The sequence below is a fragment of the Plectropomus leopardus genome, chromosome 23 (assembly GCF_008729295.1).
Source record: "Plectropomus leopardus isolate mb chromosome 23, YSFRI_Pleo_2.0, whole genome shotgun sequence".
Classification (NCBI taxonomy): Eukaryota; Metazoa; Chordata; class Actinopteri; order Perciformes; family Serranidae; genus Plectropomus; species Plectropomus leopardus.
In genome coordinates this window covers 12,205,833-12,227,327 of record NC_056485.1, presented here as the reverse complement: position 1 = coordinate 12,227,327, position 21,495 = coordinate 12,205,833, and the positions used below count along the sequence as shown (strand labels likewise).

Genomic DNA, 21,495 nt, shown 5'->3' with positions numbered 1-21,495 from the left:
AAAGCAGACAGCAACATCAAAGTCAATTTGATAAAATATAACATTGCAAAAATAGTTTATTAAAACTGTTATAGAGCAGATGCAAGTACAAATCACAATATTAACTTAATAAAAGACAAAGGACCAAAAAATATCTAATCTTAATCTTCTAAACCAGGACTTGCTGGAAGAAGAGCTCCCTATGGCACGTTAATGTCTAAAAGTATAAATAAATAAAATAATTTAACCACATTGAATCAGACATATTGATACTGCAGTACTTATCTAACCACATAAACACACAAATGAATACACCTAATCAAAATTATTATAATATACATATTAAGTGAAACTATTTAACAAAAAAAGAGATAGAGAGCGAAAAGATAACTTCTATTATATATTTTAGTCGAATTTTATTTACAGCAATGGCCATTTCTTTACAAAACATCCAAAATAAAAAAATGAATAAATTACCAGACAATTAATAATATTACAATGAAATACCTTTATTGCAAATAGAGGAGTTTTTGTATGCAATTAAATCGTGTGGCATGGTGAATGGCACACAAACCGTAGTTAATTAAAATTTAAATAATAATGACAAACTAAACAAACTAAAACAACATGAAAATCCAAGGATCAGTGACATACATAAAACATTATAAAATACTGAAATAAAACCCATTTTGAACACGTGTTTTAAAGTCAGATTAATGTACTTATACTTAACCATAATAAGAAAATAATCTAAAAGACATGTCAGGAAATATTGTGTGTGCTGGTTTTCCACATTAGCTTACAGTGACTGAGAGGACCCAATAAAGAGAGTATTTATTATTTGTGAAAGGAAGGGTGGGCCACATGGTGGTGACGTTTTTGGGGAGAAAAAAGGCCCTCCTGTGCGTCCCCCTAAAAACGCCCCTGTGGCTCGCGGAACCAATTAAATCCCCTCTCGCTGCGTGCATGCCAACATGAACACCGACATAAACACGCTTCATTGACACTCGCCGTGACGATCTCCGGTCCGTGTTCAACCCGCTTTTAAGTAAGTATCCTCAAAGGATGTAAAAACGTTGTTTCGCGGCCCACATTGACGACGTCGGGGGGGGGGGGGGGACTTTATTTCCCCGCTCGGTCGCCATCCAGCTTGCTGCTAACCCACCTTTTCAAACAGGGCTGGAGTGCAAATGGCAGAGCAGGAGGAGCAGCAGATAACCGCGCTGGACACGCCGGTGCCTGGTCCGTCGGAAACGGGGCGAGCGGTGGCTCTTGCCCGGCTACTGCACCACGAATGTAGTCGTCTGCTCCAGCTATTCGTGAGTTATCAGTTTACACACTCGTTATGCTTACCTCATACTCGTCAGGCGGTGTGACACACTCCCCTTCCCGTTACTTGTGGCTTGCTTTAATGCGAGCATGTTTTTGTACTGAGGCAGCTACTGTAGCTACCTGTCGCACTTGTTTTGTACATAGATTAACATTCTCCAGTATGCACTTGAGTATGGTTGAAAAAAGATGCTGTGGTGCAGTGTAATCATACTAAAAGACCCCCTCCCCCTCCTCCATTTTCCCTGGGGTGCCTAATGGATAAAGTGTATTGGATTTTTTCCTGCTGTCATGCTTCTGTGCCTCATCATCCTTTCAGAACTCCTTTTAATTGATCAATATAATCAATATGTCTGTCACTTAGTGTTCAGTTTGTAATTAAGATCAAATAAAACTGAAGGCGCAAGTGCAAGGCCACAAGCATGTGTATGTTTTTGCTTGGTGGAAAAGTGGAAAACAAAGATCTTCTCCTCGCCCTCTTAGAAAGAAAAGGAGACCTCCTTTTCGGACCACACCCCTGACGGGGGACGCATTGTGTCCTTGTCCCCAGCCCCAGAGGAGCCTAGCACGGAGCAGCAGGTGCAGCTGCTGCATTCGGCTCTGCGGCAGTGCCTGGGGCTCATTCACTGTCTCATCCTGAAGGAAGACGAGGAATGGGGGGAGCTAGAGGGCGACTACGAGACCCTAAGGAAGAACGTCAAACTCCGCCTGGAGCACTTGCTCCTCAGCACCAAAGGTCTGGTGGAGACCGAGAACATGACCCTGGAAGTCACCCCAGACCACCAGTGCAATGAGGTATTTGTTTGAATTAGTTTTATTTTGATACACACACACACAAAACAATAATACTAGGGATGTCCAGATTAAGTTTTTTTTGCGCCTGATCCTCATCTGAGTAATTTGATATAGAGTATCTGCTGAAGTCCCGATCCAGTCCTTGTATATACCTGGATAATACAGCTGCACAATGCACCCTTCAAGTACTTTAAAGTTATTGAAATTAATCCAGTGTATATGCTTGACAGTTAACAGCTCTGCAATACAAGAAAGAAATGCATCCCAGCAGTTTTTAGGTTGTTTTTATTTTATTTTTACAGCATAAAAAGTAAACAAACTGAAAATATTTTATATAGCTCTTATCAGGATTTATTATTGTACAGGATTCATTTTTCTCATCAAAATAAAAAAGTAAACAATGTAAAATATATCTGCAGAATCACAATTTCTTTTCAAAGTAGTATTATAGCTGAACTTTCACATTCCTAGCCATAACAAATAAAAATCGCTCACAATTCTGCTAATCATAGCACTGCAGGAAAACAAGTTCACTAAAAATGAACAACAAAAGTTTCAGTCCCAATTAAAAAGGTGTAGCATCTTAAGCTGAACATGAAAAAAAATCAATCAATATTGGAATAGCAGCGTGACAATAAAACCCGAATATCTGCTGCAAAACGGCACCTGTGTGACAGCGTACGTTAACAAAGGATCAAGCAGGGTGCATGCTCATCATAACCGATCCTAATCAATTAAAACATTCCTTGATTGGTCCTGATAACGAGTCTGCCAATTCAGTCAGGACATCCCTACATAATAAACTACATTTTTGGGTAGTGGATTTTTTTGATAATTATGTTCAAATAAGGTCTACACCTAATCATAACAGAAAGAAAAAAAACTGCTACAAACTTAAATTTTACCCTGATAAAAGACATTTTTCATCATCTCCCAGGCTTTTTCTAAGTAATTGGCCAATATAAATGCATACTGTGCAGGATTTTCCTAAAAACCCATACAAAAGTCTTCTCTGTCAATCACTGCTAATGGCCCACCAGAAGTGTGTGCAGTTTTTGTGCATTATACATACTTTAAAAATATATACATTTTTTATCTTACCAAACAAAGCATGCAAAGTTACCAGTATTTTAGTTGGGACAACAGATGCCAAAAATGCCCCTATTGTGCCATCAGGTGGCCTTCTTTTCTCCATAAAATTCAGATTTACACCCACATCAAATCTGTTAGACACATTTAGCATAAAAGCACCCCACAAAGTAGAGTATTTCCAAGCGGTCAGCCATCTATTATGTCTTAGCAGCACAACAATTAAATGTAAAACTTAAAGCTTCAGCAAGGGTGTGACTAAACCCTGAATATGACTAACGTTAGGAACAAAGATTCAATCATTATCTTAATCACTTGGATATCCATCATAATCTTTTGATGGAGTTAAAAGTTGCACCAATCAATATTTTTACATTAACAATGGCTTAAATGTTTATTGCGAAAGGTGCTGCTCATAGGGATGACTTCACAAAGAATAAACATCCAACTCTGTAGTTCCCCTCATTTTTGCATCTTTCAGCCTATTGTTTTGGTTTTCAGACCTGTGACTTTACTTTTTTGCTTCTCTTTCTTGGCATTGTTTTTTTGGTCATAGGCAGCTCTCATAAACCTGAATTGCACTGCCTGCTCAGCACCAAAGAGCAGACAGACACAGGTATCAACTTGCTGGTGAACACAGTGAAGTATTTTGCAGGTTAATAGAAGGATTTTTCCCTCAGGAGTTGATGGAGACCAAAACAGAGCTAAAAGGAAAGTATTGAACTTGAATTTGTCACAAACACATATACAAGTTAGTAATGCTCAAAAATCAGTTATTGCAGGTTTGGGTTTGTTTACTTTTGTGAGCCTTTGACTTGAACCAAATAGAAATTTATTGAGCAACAAATTAATTTGTTGTCGTCTTGCTTATTTTTTCCTCCATGTAAGACTTTGACTGTAGTACAATGAAACTGGACATTTACACTGAACATTTATGCTTGATCACAACATAAATATAGTTTTAAACTTTAACTTAACCGTCCACTAAACCCTATGTCTCAGTCTTTTTTACTGTATCTTGGTATAATAAAAGACAGTGTATTTGAACTTGCTCTCTTCTGTGTAGGAAACCGATGGCGCTGGGGGAGTTTTCGGGCTCAAAATGTGGACCTATCGAGTGCTGCTGGAGCTTGTCCACTGGGCCGACCATGCTGCGCAGACCCTCCATGTCTTACACACAGAGAGGGAAGCAACACAAGAGATGTGATTTTTCTTAGTTTCAGTCCAAAAACAGCTATGAATGAACTCACTCAACACTAACAGCCAGCTTTCCCTGTTATGTATTCCAAATTGAGTATTAAGCCGTGTGGAATATACTCTGTGAACACTAGAGGTTATAAAATGTACAGCTTAACTAAAATCACAACTAAGCTCCTTTAACAAAGCGCCCATAGACAGCTTTTCCTAGACGTTGGTATTTCCAAAGCAAGTGCTAAAATGACCTCTAGTTTGCCAAGGTTGCTGTTTCCTTAGACAAAGAAATGAGTGCAGACTTTTAACTGTATAAAGGTTTGGTTTGCTTTGTGAAGTGGCAGAGTTAGACTGTTTGAAAATGTATTTTTATTTTATGCAGTGTGTAATTTATTTTATTTAAGTGGATTTACCTTTGATGACTAATTATCTGCTGTTCCTAACACTCCAATATCTACTAAACGCTAGAATGTAGCCAAAAACACTCAACTAAACTGTGACTGACGTGCAGCTGAATCTGTTTGCTATTTTAATAGGTCACTTAGCTTTTAATGTCATAACCTTATTAACATATCTAATCTAGATGATTCCATATCACATTTCATGTTGTCATATATAGACTGAATGCTTGTATTGTTTATGGTTTGGCACAATCTGTGATGATCAAGTGTCATGTTTGCTGCTCCGGTCACCAAGTTCTCTCCTGACGTTATACTTGAATATGCTGCTACACTGTTCACACGTTTGAACTGCAACACCAGTGGCTCTCTGATCTTTTCTGGCGTGCCTTTCTTTGGAAGGTGAGCAAAAGTTTGAGAGCCGCTGTATTATTAGACTGATAGTTTATGATAGGAATGTACTGTCTAGCCAAAAGTATCAAACACACTGCACCTATGACAAGCCCCTGTGTCATTTAATCAGTAGTGGTAATCGCAATTATATCAACAGTTGTTTTTTGTAATAGTTAGAACTCCAAGTCAACATATCTATAATGTAATTGTGACTATTAGCAATTGCGTTAATGATATCCACAATTAATTTGACACTAATCAAAATGTTATTTCTTGATATCAACAAAAAAATTCTTACTAGTGGGATTGTTCATAGCAGATATGTGTAACTTCATTGCAACTAGTCAACTTTTACCATTGACTTTGATTCAAATTTGGTTACAGATATCTATAATTCACTTTTGATGGTTTAAAATTCCAAGCACCCATATCCATAATCTAATTTTGACTAGTTGTAGTTCTAATTATTGATATGTACAACTCTTTCCACTTGTCAAAATGTTAATAATTAGCAATTAATTTCATACCAGTAAAAATGTTCATTGTAGATAACTGTAATTTAATTATAACTAGTCCACTTTTACCACTGACTATTAAAACTCAATTATATATATTTATTCAATTTTCTCGATGTGTTTAAGATCCAAGCATACATATCAGTAATGTAATTTTCACTAGTTGCAATTATCATTAATGATGTCCTACTCATTTTTCACTAGGCAAAATTTAGTCTTGATATCATCAATTAATTTCATACAAGTGAAAATGTCCATTGAAGATGTCTGTCACTTAATTACAAGTAAACTTTTATCAGTGACTTCTCTTCAAACTCAATTACAAATATCTATACATCAGTTTTGACATCTTAAAATTCTAAGTACATATATCAGTAATGTCATTTTGAGTAGATTCAACTCTAATTAACGATATCTGCAACTCAGTTCTCAATTGTCAAAATGTTAATTCTTGATATCAACCATTAAGTTTATACTAATGAAGATGTATATTTTAGGTAACTTAATTACAACTAGTCAACTTTTACCATTGACCTTTATTCACATGTGGTTATAGATGTCTATCATTCAGTTCTGATGTGTTTAAAATTCCAAGTATACATATCAATAATGTAATTTTAAGTAGTTGCAGTTCAGTTTAAATATATCTACAGCTCAGTTCTCACTAGTCAAAATTTTAATTCTTGATATCAACAACAAATTTCATCCTTGTGGAAATGTTCATTATAGATACTTGTAACTTAATCGCCACTAGTAAACTTACCATTGACTTCTATTCAAACTTACATTACTGGTACAAATGGAATTCCAGTTATGTAAAATTCAATTCAGTTCACTAGTGAAAATCAAATTATTTTTTATTTTTTATTTTCTAATTATTTTTATGTCTGGTTGGCATTGTAACTAGTGAGAATGTAACTTCAGATATCTAGAACTACATTTCAGATATCTGAAATAAAATTGTAACTAGTGAAAATTATTTTCGTACTAGTAAGAATAATGATTGCATATATCTACAGTTGAACTTCCACATGTTGAAAAAGGATTGTGACAAGTGGAAATGTAATTACCCATTTCAGATACCAAAAATAGCATTTCCCATATGTCTGACACATCAGCAAACCATTCCAAATACGTTAGCGTCACATCATTTAAGTACCACAAAGCCATTGGTCGACTGTTCATTTCAGATATGTACAGAACCCACTGAAGATGTCTGCAATTACATTTTGACTAGCTGAAATAATTATTTGTAGATCTTAAATATAATTGTTAATGGTGAAAACAAAATCACTGATATCTGCAATTAAAGATGTCTGTAAATCAGTTTTAACTAAATGTGATTTATACATGTGAAAATGTAAAATGTCAAAATTGTTTTACAGATGTCTTCAATTAACATTTTAACAGGTCAAAATGACGTTTTGACGCATCAGAGTGTCATTTCTACGAGTGAAAACAAAAGCGCTACTATTCAGCCCCACTGATTAAATGTTAAAAGGACTTGCACCACATCAACTTCACCGTAGTGTTTAATGCCCGCCGCAGCATAGACGTGCTGAGTGAATGAACTGTGACTTCCAGACTTGCTGGTATGGTGGATTTCTTAATGCCATGTTTTTTTTTCTTTTATCTTTATCGTGGTGAATAACTGGATGTGCATTAAAGATAAAAACAAAGTCTTAACCCTTATGTATTCTTCACTTTAGCTTTTTTATGCCCCACTGCTATGCAATTATACCAAAATAATGATGATAGATACAAAGTCAGTCTTTTTTTCTTTTTTAATTATTTTGTTATACTTTATGTCCTGATAGTATTTCAGAAAGGGTAATTTAGTTCTGTGTATATTAAAGGGAAAAAAACCATCTGAACTGGCAAACTTCTAATGAGATAATAATATTTGAGTTTTAACATGCAAATATTCAAAATAATAAATTAATATTATCTTGGATTTCAAATGAGCAGTTATTTCAAGGAAATGTCTGTGTTCCTTTGAAATTTCAACCAAATTAAATGTCTTTCCAGGAAAAATCCTAGGACCTTGTTAGAAAAGTACAGACAAATAAAGCTTTACCATTTTTTTCCTGATATTATTATTAATCTTAAATTTCTTGGGCTCTTTTCATTTGCCAATATGTACTTACTGGACAAAGACATCTTTGTTATTCTAAATTGTGAGTTTGCTTATTCTAGGATTTTGGGGGATTGTGCCATGCTAATACTACTGTCAACACCAATCACAGTAGGGAGAATATGAATAATCATTGTATTTGAAAGTGTGACTGCTACAATTAATTTTCAGATTAAACTTTGCATTAAAAAACACACCATATATTATAGAATACAACACACAGACCCTTGGGTGGATTATGAGAAAATGGGCCCCAGGACACAGATATGAAAAAGGCCCCACCACCTCTCCTGCACAGGATCAAGACTCACAAACTTTGTGATGATTTTTTTGTAGTTTTGTGTCTTTGTAGTCATTATACATCTTTTTTGTGGTTTTAAGTCTCCGTGGTGTTTTTTTCTTGGTTGTGTGTATCTTTGCTGTTGTTTTGTCCCTTTTTGTTGTTTTTGTGTCTCTTTGGATTTCTTTGTGTGTGTTTCTTTGTGATCATTATAAGCCTTTTTGGGTTGGTGTGTGTTAATTTGGGTGACATTTTGCAGGTGGAGGCCTTGGGTTCCCCCTGACACTTTGGACTGATGGGCCTGTGCCACACAGTAATCCATCCATGCCCGGACCCTTATAGCTTGGGAGGCACTTGACTAAAACTATCTGGCTGTTTCACTAAACAAACTTCACCATATCCAGCTACAACGGTAAAATTCTACTCATACTTTACTTGTGCTTTTTAGAGAATTTTTCTCAAGACAGTTTTTCAGGTCATTTCCTTTGTTTTTTCTACAGGTCATTTTTGTTGTACATTTTATAATTGTATAATTGCCTTTTTTCGGGGGAGGGGGGTCACTTAAGTCTGTCATTTTACCATGTTTTGTGGGGAAAAAAATGCCAAATTTGCTCACATTTCAAAGGCTTAACTTAATTAGAATTTTTGAAAACAGGACTTTTATCAGGAAGGAAATGTTTGTGGTGCACTTCTGAAAAATGCCATCAGTTTTAAATGTCAATTAGTAATTCTTATGTAATTACTTAAAATTATAAACTAGTAAAACAGTGTTAATGTGTTGTTACGCTGTAAAAGAGGGCTGGACTCCAAACAAAACATCATGCTTCATCAGTGTGCCTTTGTGGGGCTTCACTTCAGTCTGAAACAGGCCTACTTTTTCTCAAAGCATTGATTTGACTGCACTTCCACGTGAATACGTGAAAGATAAACACCGTACCGAATGGTTATGCTTCATTTTCAATCAGTGCATCCGGTAAATGTGAATCTTGAGGTTGTAGGTTTCCCTCAGAGGTGGGTGCACCCCATTTTACCATTAGAACCCCAAAGGATGTTGTGCACATGCGCGTTGTGCAATCTACCGGAGCGCGAGAGGTAGGGAAGGGAGTCCTAATGGCGGAGAATGTACGGTCGCCTTTTGACTACCGGGAGCCACCGACCCTCGACAGCGACGGGGATGGGAGCAAACCGCCGCCGCCACGGGGGTGAGTGAGCACAGCCTGCCGCCGGTTTGTCCTCGCGCGGGGCTGTTTTCACCGGGTTTTTGTGGGCTAAATGCAAGAGCCCGAGACGCACGCGCCGCGAGCGTGCACGTTTGTTTAGTTAACGTTGAGAGCCTTTATTCGCGTGCATGATTTCAGCGTTATAACGGAGAAAACGGAGCAGGCGAAGTGATTTTTCTTCGGTCTTTGGTTGCAGCTGTTGAGTCCAGTGAGGTTGCGTCTTCCCCTGCTCGCCTCGGCTCACATTTCATCGGCAGCCTTTTATTTTTGATGTTTTGACGGGACATGAGTCTCAGCGTTAGCCGCTGGAAGCTAACAGGCTAGCTGGGGTTTAGCATTCATGTTAGCATGCACCCAGCAGGAATCATCAGATATGTATCCAGCTGCCCACTGGTCTGCTCTCTTATCGATATCTTGCTCCGTCATGTCAGACGTTTGACTGCAAATCCCGGAGTATAATATCCAGCAAACCTGGTCACGGCGGTGTTATTATGCTCCTAAAAAGCTGCTCAGCTGGTGCAGATCATGACTCGTGGCTTGTTTGGCTTTGAGTAAACAAAGTTGCTGACCATGACTAAAATGCATCCGATAACAGTTGACTGTCAGCAGGTTCAGTGAACTTGGGAAGCTTTGTTGTGCTAATCAGTCCACGGTTATTGAAATAATACATTTATGACGTGATTGGGTAAAGGGGTGGGGCCATTTCCAATATTTAGATTAAAAATCATTGTTTACCAAGATAGCAGAAATCAGTTTCCAGTTCATCTGTCTTTTTACAGTAGATCTTTGTTTCTCAATCACGGTCATTGATCACCATATTTAATGAGGGACTGATTTACACCTGGATTGCCAGGTAAACTTGCTAAAAAGCGTCATTGATGTGCAAAAATATATTCTTAAAACGGGAGAGAAAAGCAAATGGTGATTTTCAGACTGCAGTCATTACAGTGTCAACAAATTGGCCTGGAGCCATTTCAAACCCAAGCAAATTGGCAATTAGAGAAAAAATGACCCAGAAATTAGCACCCAAAAATCCCCAAACCCAATCAAACATACAAAAGCTGTGAAGTCAAAACAAAAACCATTTTTTATAATTTTCTAATTGCTTGCAGTTTGCAGGATATTTCTTGCCAACTTGCTCATTTCCTTTTCCCCATGTTATTAAAATAAATCAAACCAATTTGCTCTGGTTTCAAATATTTACATACTTGTGAAAAGCGTCGGAATACAGCAAAAGAAAACTGACGTTGAGCCAGTTTTCAGTGGGTTAAACACACTGTGATGAACTGACACCTTTGTGCAGTCGAAAAACATCTAGTGCAGACATAATTTATGCATATGTCAGTTGACAAATATTCTCAAAAATTTAATATACCAGTTATCATTAAAATCAATAATCCAGGAAATCATCAAACATTTGTTGTTCCCAGATCTTGAAATTTAAGGGTTTACAGCTTGTCTATGTTTTATGTTATTGTGACGGCATATCTCTGGGGTCTGGACTGTTGATGACTGGGCAGTACAAGCAATTTAAAAATCTCTTTCTGCTTTTGGAAATTGTGATGGATATTCTACACTATTTTGTAGGGGTGGGGGGAAAATATTGATACAGCATAGTATTGAATATTTTTGCATGGCAATGTCATATCAATACACAGACGCTAAATATCAAATTTTTGATCCTATAAATGATTAACATTGAAAATACAAATTAAACAGTTGGTAGTCTACTATAATAATGAAATTGATATACTTTTTTAAGTCCACTAGATACATTTTGCCGCAGTTGAAATGATTAAAGTGAACCGAACATGCTGAAAATGACATGACATGACATGACAGTGTTCTTTTGAGGGATAAAATTTGCCATTGAAAAAAGGTATGAAATTACAATATGTTGCAATATATGTTATAGCAAGTATAAAATCGCAATAATTTTGTATAGTGACTTCAGTATCGCAATAATAATACTGTATTGTGGGGCCTTTGGTGATTCCCACCCCTACTTCTTCAATAATGTTAAAGGCAAAATAATGCCTAGATTAATGGTAAAATTATTCAGCAACACACTATTTCTCAACATTTAATTAAGACTCAGGCAAAAATGCTCAAATGTAAGTGATAAGTCTCCTTTCTCATACTTTATATGTTTTTCAGGGTCTGCTTTTCTCCTACTACACTCTGCACACCCAAGTCTGTTATATACAGTATGCAGGCCGTGCAGAAATCTAAATTTCCTAATGTCTTTGTTTTGATTGCTTGTCAAATCAAAGGCATTTATTATTTTCTTAAGTAGAAGAAAAACAAACACACTGTCAGCCCCCCTGCTGCAGCCATCAATAGTTAAGTAGTCCGTAGCCTTATTGTTGTTGTGGATGAGTCACCCACCTGAGAGAAATGAATGCTACGTGAACAGATTCAAATACTGCTTTGCCACAGGTATCACATGCTGTGCTCATTTCATCTGTCCTCGGTTTGAATATTTACAAGAGTAAAGTGCGCCACTTTCTCTGAACGTATCATAATGCTAAATGAAGCCCTGGCTTTGTTTTTACAGGCGAGTGTGTGGGAGAAAAAGGAAGGGGACACCTGTGAAGGTGTGTGACCGAGCGTATGTAACCGAAGATGAGGAGGAGGAGAGCATGTCAGAACACAGCTACAGCCCTGGTATATATATATATATATATATATATATATTGATGTATATATAGAGACAACACGCATTTTGCCACCTGCTGTTTGTGTTTTTATCCTCTCCTGTGCTTATGGAAAACAAGTGTACCATGTTGTAATTAGCAGTGAGGAGCACCACCTTAAATCCCTCAAACATAAGGCCAGTGTTTTGTGATAAAGCCGTTAAGAAGTGCTACATTTAAACAGTCCGCTCTGTCCCAGGTGATGGCCAGTACCCCGAGGGTGCAGAGGACCGCCTCCCTCCACCTGGCAGTCCCTACTACCTGCCCGATCCCACCCAGCTCTGGTAAGGATCTTCACCTTGGTAGCTCAGATACTTTCTTCAATGTTGGGGATCCATATTCTATATATCCTTTATTTAACCATGGATCATTGAGATTTAAAAGACTTAAATTCTGTGATAGTAATCAGCTCAGATAATTTCAGATCCTTCTGTAGGTCATTCCAAAAAGACAGGGCAGCATATTTACAAGCGCCTTTTTGCCAAGGTCTGTGTGAACCCTACAGATCAGCATAAAAAAATATTAGAAAAATATTGAAAATATTGGTTTTACACACATACGTACACAGTTAAGAAGGAGCAGGGGTTCCCATGCTCATGGAAAACCTGGAAAAGTCATAGAATTTCACAATCTAATTTGCCAGGCCTGGAAAAGTAAGAAGAAAAAAAAACTTTAAGGTAATAACTTCCTAAAATTAAACAGCAATAGAACAGAATTACTTTTAATTGGCACCTTATCCAAACTCCACAGTTTCTCTTTACCTATCAACAACTCCTCCATTTCCCCCAGCCCTCAGGTAAAGAGTCTAGGTGTCATCGTCGATAGCACACTCTCTTTCACATCCCATATCAACAATGTTACCCGGTCCGCTTTCTTTCACCTCCGTAATATCAACCGCCTCCGCCCCTCTCTCACTCCTCACCCCACTGCCATCCTGGTACACAGCCTCGTCACCTCACGCTTAGATTACTGCAACTCACTTCTATTTGGTCTCCCTAAAAAAACCTTCCATAAACTCCAACTGGTTCAGAACTCAGCTGCCCGTATTATTTCACGAAGCCCCCGCATTCATCACATCACACCCGTCTTACAGCAGCCCCACTGGCTCCCCATTACACAACGCATCACTTACAAAATACTGCTCCTCACTTTTAATACCATCCACAACCTCGCACCTCCATATCTTTCAGATCTCCTCCACATAGCCACTCCTGCCCGCATGCTCAGATCCTCCTCTTCCACCCTCCTCACAGTCCCTTCTGCCCGTCTTGTCACCATGGGGAGCAGAGCATTCAGCCGCTCTGCTCCCCAGCTCTGGAACTCCCTCCCTCCTGACCTCTGCAACACTGACGCCCTCCCACACTTATAACTCACCTGTTCATACTCATATATTCCCACTGACCACATTGAGCAGTTTAATTTTATTGTTTTTTATTAACATCAATTTTATTGCTGTATTTGTTTTATCATTGAATGCGAGGTGACCTTGAGGGTCGAGAAAGGCACCTATGAATAACATTTATAATTATTATTATTATTAGAATGCGTGGAGGGAGAAACAAAATTTATTCCTAAAAAAAAACAATTTAAGTTTCAGCTTGGAAACAAGCTTTTTAATGTTGAATGACAAGTTCTGATCAGTAATAATACCTAGATACTCAAGTTGTGACCATTTCAATTTCTGCCCCTTGCACTTTTATGATCTTAAGGAGACAAGCTGTTAACTTTTTTTCCATTTGAAAAACAAAAAGCACGACTTTGGATTTGTCTGCATTTAAAACAAACTATTGCTCGTGTCACTTAATGTTTTCCAGTGTGCCAGAGTTGGGGGAGGAGGGAGCGAGTGGAGTCCGGGGGCCGGTCCTCTTCCATCCGCCGCCCAATTGCCGGATTCGAGAAGTCCACTGTGGGACCCAGGTGCGGTTGGTTGTCATAGCAATCCGAGACATCGCCAAAGGGGAGGAGATCACAGTGGACTACAGCCTGACGGACTGGGGCGAGAACGCAATGGTGAGCTGCTAAGCGGAGATGTTTACTATTTTTCTGAATGTCAACAAATTCCATGAAAAGACCAAAAATAACAATGAAATGATCCTTCTAGCAAATGCGTGTATGTCGCCAAAGCCCTATGTAGCATATTCCTTTGTGTTAAACGTAATGTAAGAAGAATGTAGATTGTGTCAATAAAGTTGCATGTTGAACTAACATGGTTTATGTACATTTTAAATCTGTCCAACCAGGAGGAAGAGGCTGGTCCCCACCCACTTTCCCTCTCTGTTTCTGATTACCTCACCCCCTCCTGGTCATTATCTCCCTCATCCTCCCCGCTCACTCACTCTGAGCCCAGCGACTCAGACCGTGAGGAGGACGAAGAGGAGGAAGATGACGATGATGACGACGACGATGAAGAAGAAGAAATTGAGGAGATAAGGGGACGAATGCTTCGCCGCCGCAAGAAGCGCAAGATGCCCGCGGCGGTCAGTTCGAAGAAGAAGAGTGCACCCACCTCCTCCAGAGGACCTGGGCGCCCCTGCTCATCCTTTTCCCGCCCGGCACCTGTCGCACCTCCTGGCAGATCCCAGTCCCAGCCCCCGGTCAGCGCCCTGACAACCCCGACCACCAACATCAACAACAATATTAACATTAACATTGGCAGCTCCAGCGGCACCACGGTGAGCCGGCGGCAGCACTGCCCGTACTGCGGCCGCCACTATCGCTCTCTGGCACGCCACCTGGAGAAGCATCACGCCAACCAACCAGAGGTCAGGACAGCCATGGAGCTGGCACACATGCACAGCTCTTCAAACGGCAGCGCCTCGCACCCTCACCCTTCGTCGTCCTCCGCCTCGGCAACTCACAGTCATTCCTTTGCTGTCCCTCAGCCATCGGCCTCCAACCCTTCTCCACCCTCGCTCTTCTCCAGGGAGAGGGAATCGCCAGCTACACGCTCCAGCACAGGCGCCGTCTCGTTCTCCCTCTCCCTCTCCCCACCCTCTTCAGCTCAGCCTGCAGCCGCCAAGAAGGGGCCTAGCTTAACGGTGCCCAGCACAAAACGCGCCGCGCCCCCGATGGTGGCACGGGTTAAGAGTCCGTCACCGCCTCCCCCATCTACGCCCAGAAGGGGTCGGAGGATGAAGAGAGAAAAGCATGAAGAGCAGCAAAAGGTGGAGGTGGAAAAAGAGGAGCTGGTTCCACCTCCTACACCGGAGCCCGACATTGATCCAGAAGAAGATCTGGAGCTGAGCGCAGAAGGAGAAGAAGACGCACCAGAGGAGAAGAATGGAGAGATTGTAAGGTGTGGCTGGATTATTTATTTTTTATTCCAGTACTGTCTCTGAAACATTTCTAATCTTATTTCCAATTAGATATGTAGGGGTCCAAGCAGCGATGCTTCCTGCTTTAGCCCTATTATTTTTGCTTTAATTGTTCTTTCTAATTGTTTTTCTTCACTAAAAGTGTTAATGCTGCAAAAAAACATCAGACAAAAACTCACCAAAATTGGTAGAGTGGTTGCACACTCACTTCTCAGCCACCAAAAATTCCACTCAGTGACCTCAAGTTGGCACCATGACAATTAACTTTGCATTTCAGCAATTATCTCAAAAACTGCTTGGCCTGACCATATTAATCTTTCTATTCATCTGCATCTCTGCTCCAGTGGTATTGTACTTATATTTTGTCATTTTTTAAAATATTTTTTTCTAAATTATTCTTTGACAAACTATTTCCACACCATCAGATCAATCGTCTGGATTCATCGGCAGGGTTATCTACAGGCATCACTGATCTGAGTTTATCAAGGAAATTTGATATCTCAGGCTGTTTTGAAGTTATCTATATTCAAACATTTCTCATAGAATTCAATTTGACATAAAAGCTTATAAATAAAAAAATGACATATGCAATTGTAACCCAACTTGATGCACATGTATGCAGGAATCATCATCTGATTTGTTCATTGGCTCAGTGGTAAGGTGGTTGTATTTCATTGCAAAGGTTATGAGTTCAAAATACGCTTGTTCTGCAGGTGATTTGAATCTTTGCATATTCCACAATAACTTTTGACACTTTTTCCATAGCGGCATGATTCATGTATAAATTAAAAGACATGGGATGCATTACAGATTTTGAACTTAATACAAATCAAATACAAAAGCAGTCATGTGAAGCACATCACGTTTGTAGTAGATTTATATAACGTAGATAGTGATGACTACCATGAATAATTTTGAAGAACATAAATAGTTTTGCTTCTTGACATTTAAAAAAATAAATAGCATTCAAATGCTTGCAATCTGCTTGGTCCGCGCTCGATGCCACTTGTGACTTCAATTATTGTTTGGGGTTTTTGGGTTGTGCTTTATGGTTTCAACTGCCATTTTAACGCCATTTCTCCCTCTCTCTGTCATTTTCAGCACACAGAGGCATCACATGTCTCCACTGCTCTCTTCCCTCTCCTGTTTGGTCCTCTACCTCCGCCGCCAGCAGCACTCCTCCTTCCTCTCTCTAACTCGTTCTCCTCACTCCGCCGAGGCCTGGCGCCTGCTCTGCCATTCCAGCCTCTCCCTGCTCATCCTCTACAACCGCCACCGGGAATGTGAGGTGGCCAAACTCACTATCCAGGACTATCGCAACCGTATCACCCCTCTGGCCAGCTCCAGCAACAGTTCCCCCCCCTCTGGCATGGAAGCCCTCCTGTCCCCTTTTGAGCGCCAGGTCCTCTGTAACCTTCCACGGGCTGGTGTTTTGGGCAAGCGTGGTCGCATCCAGCCGCTTATTCTCCCACCACACTGTGAGTCCTGCCTGGACCTGCTCCTTCAAACCAGCCCCAATGTGGGTGTGGACCCAGAGAGCCCATATGTGTTCTCACGGCCCTACCACTCTCCTGCCACACCGCTCCGGGGCACGGACCTTCTGAGAAACCTGGCACGATCCAGTGGTGCGAAAAACCCCAGTGCACTGACAGCGACGCGTGTGCGGCGGCAGGTAGCAATTCTTACTCAACTACTACTTTTAGAGGAGGGTGAGGGCCAGGGGGGAGCCACCAAACGGCTGGAGGACTTCCTGGAGCGAGAGTACCATGTGACCCAGAACTGCTCCTCTATCATACGGGACCCAGCACTGATGGGTCGTGTGGGTCGTGTTGTTCTTTATGGAGAGCGAGAGGGCGTGCTTTTCCGAGGGATGAGCCTGCAGCACATCTGCCTCGAGTTGGACGGTAAGCAGTTACATCATGCATACTGTCCTCAGGGGAAAATACTGAAGCAGTGTGGGCCACCAGCAGGTACTTTTAGGCATGCAATGTTCAATCAAGTTCAGGCTCTGCTGCTAAGAACGGTTTTCAATTTAAACACACGCCACCTTTTCTGAACTAATCAAAGTATTAGTGAATCTTTATTTTTAAGGTGGAACTATTGATGGACAAGGGGTTGAACTCTGGTAAGAATGTCAGCCTCTCAAATGACTTTAAAAGGGTTAAATAGATTAAGAAACACAACGGCGTTTTATAAAATTTTGTTCAACAATTTACGGGTCTAATGGAAAACAGCCTCACAGTAGAAAGTAGCAAAATGTTCACTGAAAGGTTTGCAGATTAACCTTTTTTTTACCCTGACAGAGACATTCCTATGAAGTTTAACTGTTAAGAGAGTGTTTCTGCAGCAGAAGTTTCAGAAGTAGATTTCTCAAAACTAAGGATGCAACGATTGTGAAATTGTGGGCTGATACTAATACCATAAAATAACAATTTGGTAGATACAGATATATTATTATTTTATTTATTTTTGTTGTTAGTTATTTAGTTTTTGTTCTTATTTATTCTTCATTTATGTCAGAGAAGCAATGATATCTTCCTTATAAAAATAGGGATAATAATAATAACTGCACTGTTTGAAAGTCATTCAGCCCTTAATTACACTACTTTTGAATGAGCACATATTGTGCGTGTGTGTGTGTGTGCGTGTGTGTGTGTGTTTGTGTGTGTTTGTGTTTGTGTGTTTTTCAGGAAACTGAAATAAAAGTTCAAAGCCAGACTCCCTTGAAAAATACACAAGTGAATACAGTGAATATGTGAACTGGTCTACAGCTGCCTTAACCTGAAGTTTGTTTTTGTGCTGAGTTTTTAACTGGATAAATGAGTGTTTTCCCTATGACTTAAATTTATCAAGAATTTTCTCAGTTTTTAGATTCTGCCTTCATGATGGAGGATGAAAAACACGGTTTAGTGAAAAATTCAACGCAACACAGAGTGAATAAATGGTCATTTAGAGGGTGAAGTATCCCTTTAAGAAACTCAATATTTTATTTGAGTTAACTACCCTCCTTTCATCTTCGCCCTGCAGTCATGTCTGGTAACTCAGCCGACTCCTTCTCAGAGGATTCAGAGGTGGAAGAAGAAAAGGAAGAAGTTAAGGAGAAAGCTGAGGTGATGGTGAAGAAGAAAGGACCAGGGCGACCGCCAAGGAAGAAGAGAGCACCCATTCCAACTCCAGTCAGCCCATCAATAGCCAATGTTCATAAGAGAAGATGCATTCCACCCAAATCAGGTAACCATTTGCCAATATCAGTCTCCGACGTCCCAAGCTTTAGTCACTTTTTTATGAATTGTATTCTAGCATTCTATTTATATTAATTTACACTTATATACCTCCCCCTCTATCTCACAGGGAAGCGTGGTGTGCTGAAGCGTCCCTGGTCAGAGGCAGAGCGTGTAGCAGTGGAGACTCACCTAAAGAGAAACCTGGTGGAGCTGCGAGTCCCTGCGAAGGCGGACTGTGAGCGCTGCCTCGAACTCTGCCCTCTGCTGGTGAGCAACCAGCGAGACTGGAGGGCGATCAAGTTTTACGTCCACAACCGCATCCAGCTGCTGAAGAAGCAGGGGAGGAGGGAAAGCGCTGCCTCGGTCTGCTAGGGCGAGACACAGACATGGCAGAGGACTCATACCATAATGTATAAACCACCAGCAGTCACAATGAAGAGAAAAGGTGGAGTGCAGATTCTCTTTTTCAGTTCTTTTTGGGTGCAGTACCTGAAGTTAGGTGCATGCCCAGTCTCATCACCCTGGTCATACGTGAGTAGTGTCATAAAACTGATTAAGCTAAGAAAACAGATGGTTTGCTCCAGTTAGTGATCATTTATACTCAGTGTTGGGGATGCCTAGTGTCTGTTTTACGTGTTTGGACAAGTTGTACTTAAAAGTGTGAATATGAATTCAAACAAAGTGAATGCTTTTTTAGATTTATGTTTTATGTCATCCTTACTTTATTTAATGGTATACTATGCAGGATTGTTGGTTACTGTGTGTTAACTTGTTCAGCAGTTTAAGTGAAATTCAGGGTTCCCGCACATTTTTATGGACAAATTTCAAAAGTTTTTCATGGCCAATAATACTTTTTTTTTCGTGCAACACAATTACGGCATTTTTCAAACATGCAGATTCAAACTGTCTTCACACAGGATTTCAGCTAGCTGACATACATGAGGGGTGAAATGGAACACGGGGAGAAAATTAGATGCTAAACAAAACATTGTCACATTGATGCATATCAGAGCCACGTTACGACAACAGCTACAGAAATAAATTCGCCAATGCTTCATTACTTTGAGCTTCATCTGCAGAAAAATTCTACAACAATTTCATTACAAAATTCCATGACTTTCCCAAAACTTTCAATGATATTTACTAATTACATGACTTTTTGCAGGCCTGGAAAATTTTAATTGTTAAATTCCATTACTTTTCTAGGTTTTACATGGCTAAAAACCCTGGAAGGTGAAAACCAACTCCAGATCCACTCTCCTGATTTTTTTGTCTCGCTGTATTTGTATTTTTCGGCGCTGTGTCCCTTGGATTCCTGCTGCTTATGGTCTGGCACCTGGTCGCTATCTTTTTTTAGTGTTTTGCAGTGGGGGAATGGGGGCTCGGACAACTGCAAAGTTTTGTTTTTTTGTTTGTTTGTTTGTCTTTTTGTTTTGTTTCGTTTTGTTTTTTTTAATGCATGTGTCCCTTTTGTGGCATTCTGTGTCCCCTCTTTAATTTCAGGGGTTTTTGCTGGTCTGTGAATGCAGTGCAGGAAGAGTACTCCTTGAGTTCTTTTTTTTTCCTCAGCAGCAGTTTGTGACTTACAGGGTGGATAATTGACCTGCCAATCCATTCAGAGCTGATCAGATTGATGGATGAGAGGAGCAGCTGCTGCTCCATCTGTGCCCAGAGTCCACTCTGCACTCTGTGAGTGTGATGCAATGAATTAACCAAACAGGATATGTATTTCAACAGTGCTCCGAATTAACGATTCTATCTAAAATCTATTTGTGGTGGCTGATGTTTTAGTCGTGGCAGGCAACCAAAAACAAATGAATGTGTTGGAAGTTCTTGGTCAGGCGTGTCCAAAGTCTGGTCTTGGGCCCTATTGCGGCCCTAAGATCAATTTTAAATTTTAAATAGACTTTCAAAATATACTATATGTGGCCCACCACACAATATTAGTTAATCAAGCAATATCATTTTGCATTTGGCAGGACTATCACACGATCTGTGGACATGCATCAAGTAGTAACTATGCAGACAGAGTTGATGTGTTTTCATATATACATGGTAAACAAGCAAACAGAACGGTTACCTGAAAGCAGAAAATTTCCTGCTAAGATAGCAAACATGTCCCCATCAAAGAGGTGTAAAATTGACAGTGAGGACTGCCACTTTCAGAAGCAGTGTAAGCTTTAATACTTTTTCAGTGAACAATGAGACTGTTGCATTTGTCTCTTTTGTATGTTTTTTTTAATAACCCATTTAATGCAATAAGCACTTCTCCACCAGATATTTTTTACATTACCTAAACTGGCCCCCATTCAAAAAAGTTAACACACCCCTGTTCTAGGTGCTATATTATTGTTTTTGACTTGCTCAAATTTCTTGAAGATGTTTCACCTCTCATCAGAGCGGCTTCTTCAGTTCTAACAGACAAGTAAAAAGAATAATACACCACAGTACACCTCTAGTGGGTCATAAGTGATGATTGAGACTGATAGCTTCTGTATAAGTCTATACATTGTTTTTAGGGCAATCCTGCATAGTATATTTTTAAATAGTTGATATTGGAGACAGGAGATACAGGAGAGAGAAGGTGACATGAAATAAATGTCCCTGGAGTAACACCAATCCAAGAGGTTGCGGTTTGTGGTTTAGACCAGACCACTCTACAGTAAATAGTCCTTTGTCTAGCATTTGTTTCCACTGAAGGCTGATGACCAAACGTGAATGTGTAAAGCTTTGGAGGAAGAAACCAACGGTTCCTATCTTTTAAAAAATCCCCACAGATAGAATATGTATGAACTTGTGTAGTTTGTGTTTGATATTGACTGACATTGTGCCCCCAGCCCATGGCGCCCAACTAACGAGGGGATTAAAAAGTATTCTTCAAAGTCTCGGACCATGATGCACCTGTGAAGTGGTTCTTGCATACCTCTTTTGTCATGGT

The 21,495-nt window shown here is 39.8% G+C and overlaps 2 protein-coding genes across 2 annotated transcripts; both read left to right on the top strand.

Annotated features, from left to right (window-relative positions):
- Nucleotides 1-743: 743 nt before the first annotated feature.
- cntf (ciliary neurotrophic factor) lies at nucleotides 744-5,815 on the top strand. The gene is made up of 4 exons (XM_042512486.1): nucleotides 744-1,027; nucleotides 1,157-1,298; nucleotides 1,792-2,103; nucleotides 4,259-5,815. The coding sequence occupies exons 2-4, from the start codon at nucleotides 1,170-1,172 to the stop codon at nucleotides 4,397-4,399; spliced, it is 582 nt and encodes a 193-aa protein (XP_042368420.1). The 5' UTR covers nucleotides 744-1,027; nucleotides 1,157-1,169; the 3' UTR covers nucleotides 4,400-5,815.
- Nucleotides 5,816-9,179: 3,364 nt separating this feature from the next.
- On the top strand, nucleotides 9,180-20,142 carry LOC121961904. The gene is made up of 8 exons (XM_042512003.1): nucleotides 9,180-9,305; nucleotides 11,881-11,990; nucleotides 12,219-12,303; nucleotides 13,834-14,029; nucleotides 14,260-15,314; nucleotides 16,435-17,237; nucleotides 18,361-18,564; nucleotides 18,685-20,142. The coding sequence occupies exons 1-8, from the start codon at nucleotides 9,214-9,216 to the stop codon at nucleotides 18,927-18,929; spliced, it is 2,790 nt and encodes a 929-aa protein (XP_042367937.1). The 5' UTR covers nucleotides 9,180-9,213; the 3' UTR covers nucleotides 18,930-20,142.
- The last annotated feature ends 1,353 nt before the right edge of the window (nucleotides 20,143-21,495 follow it).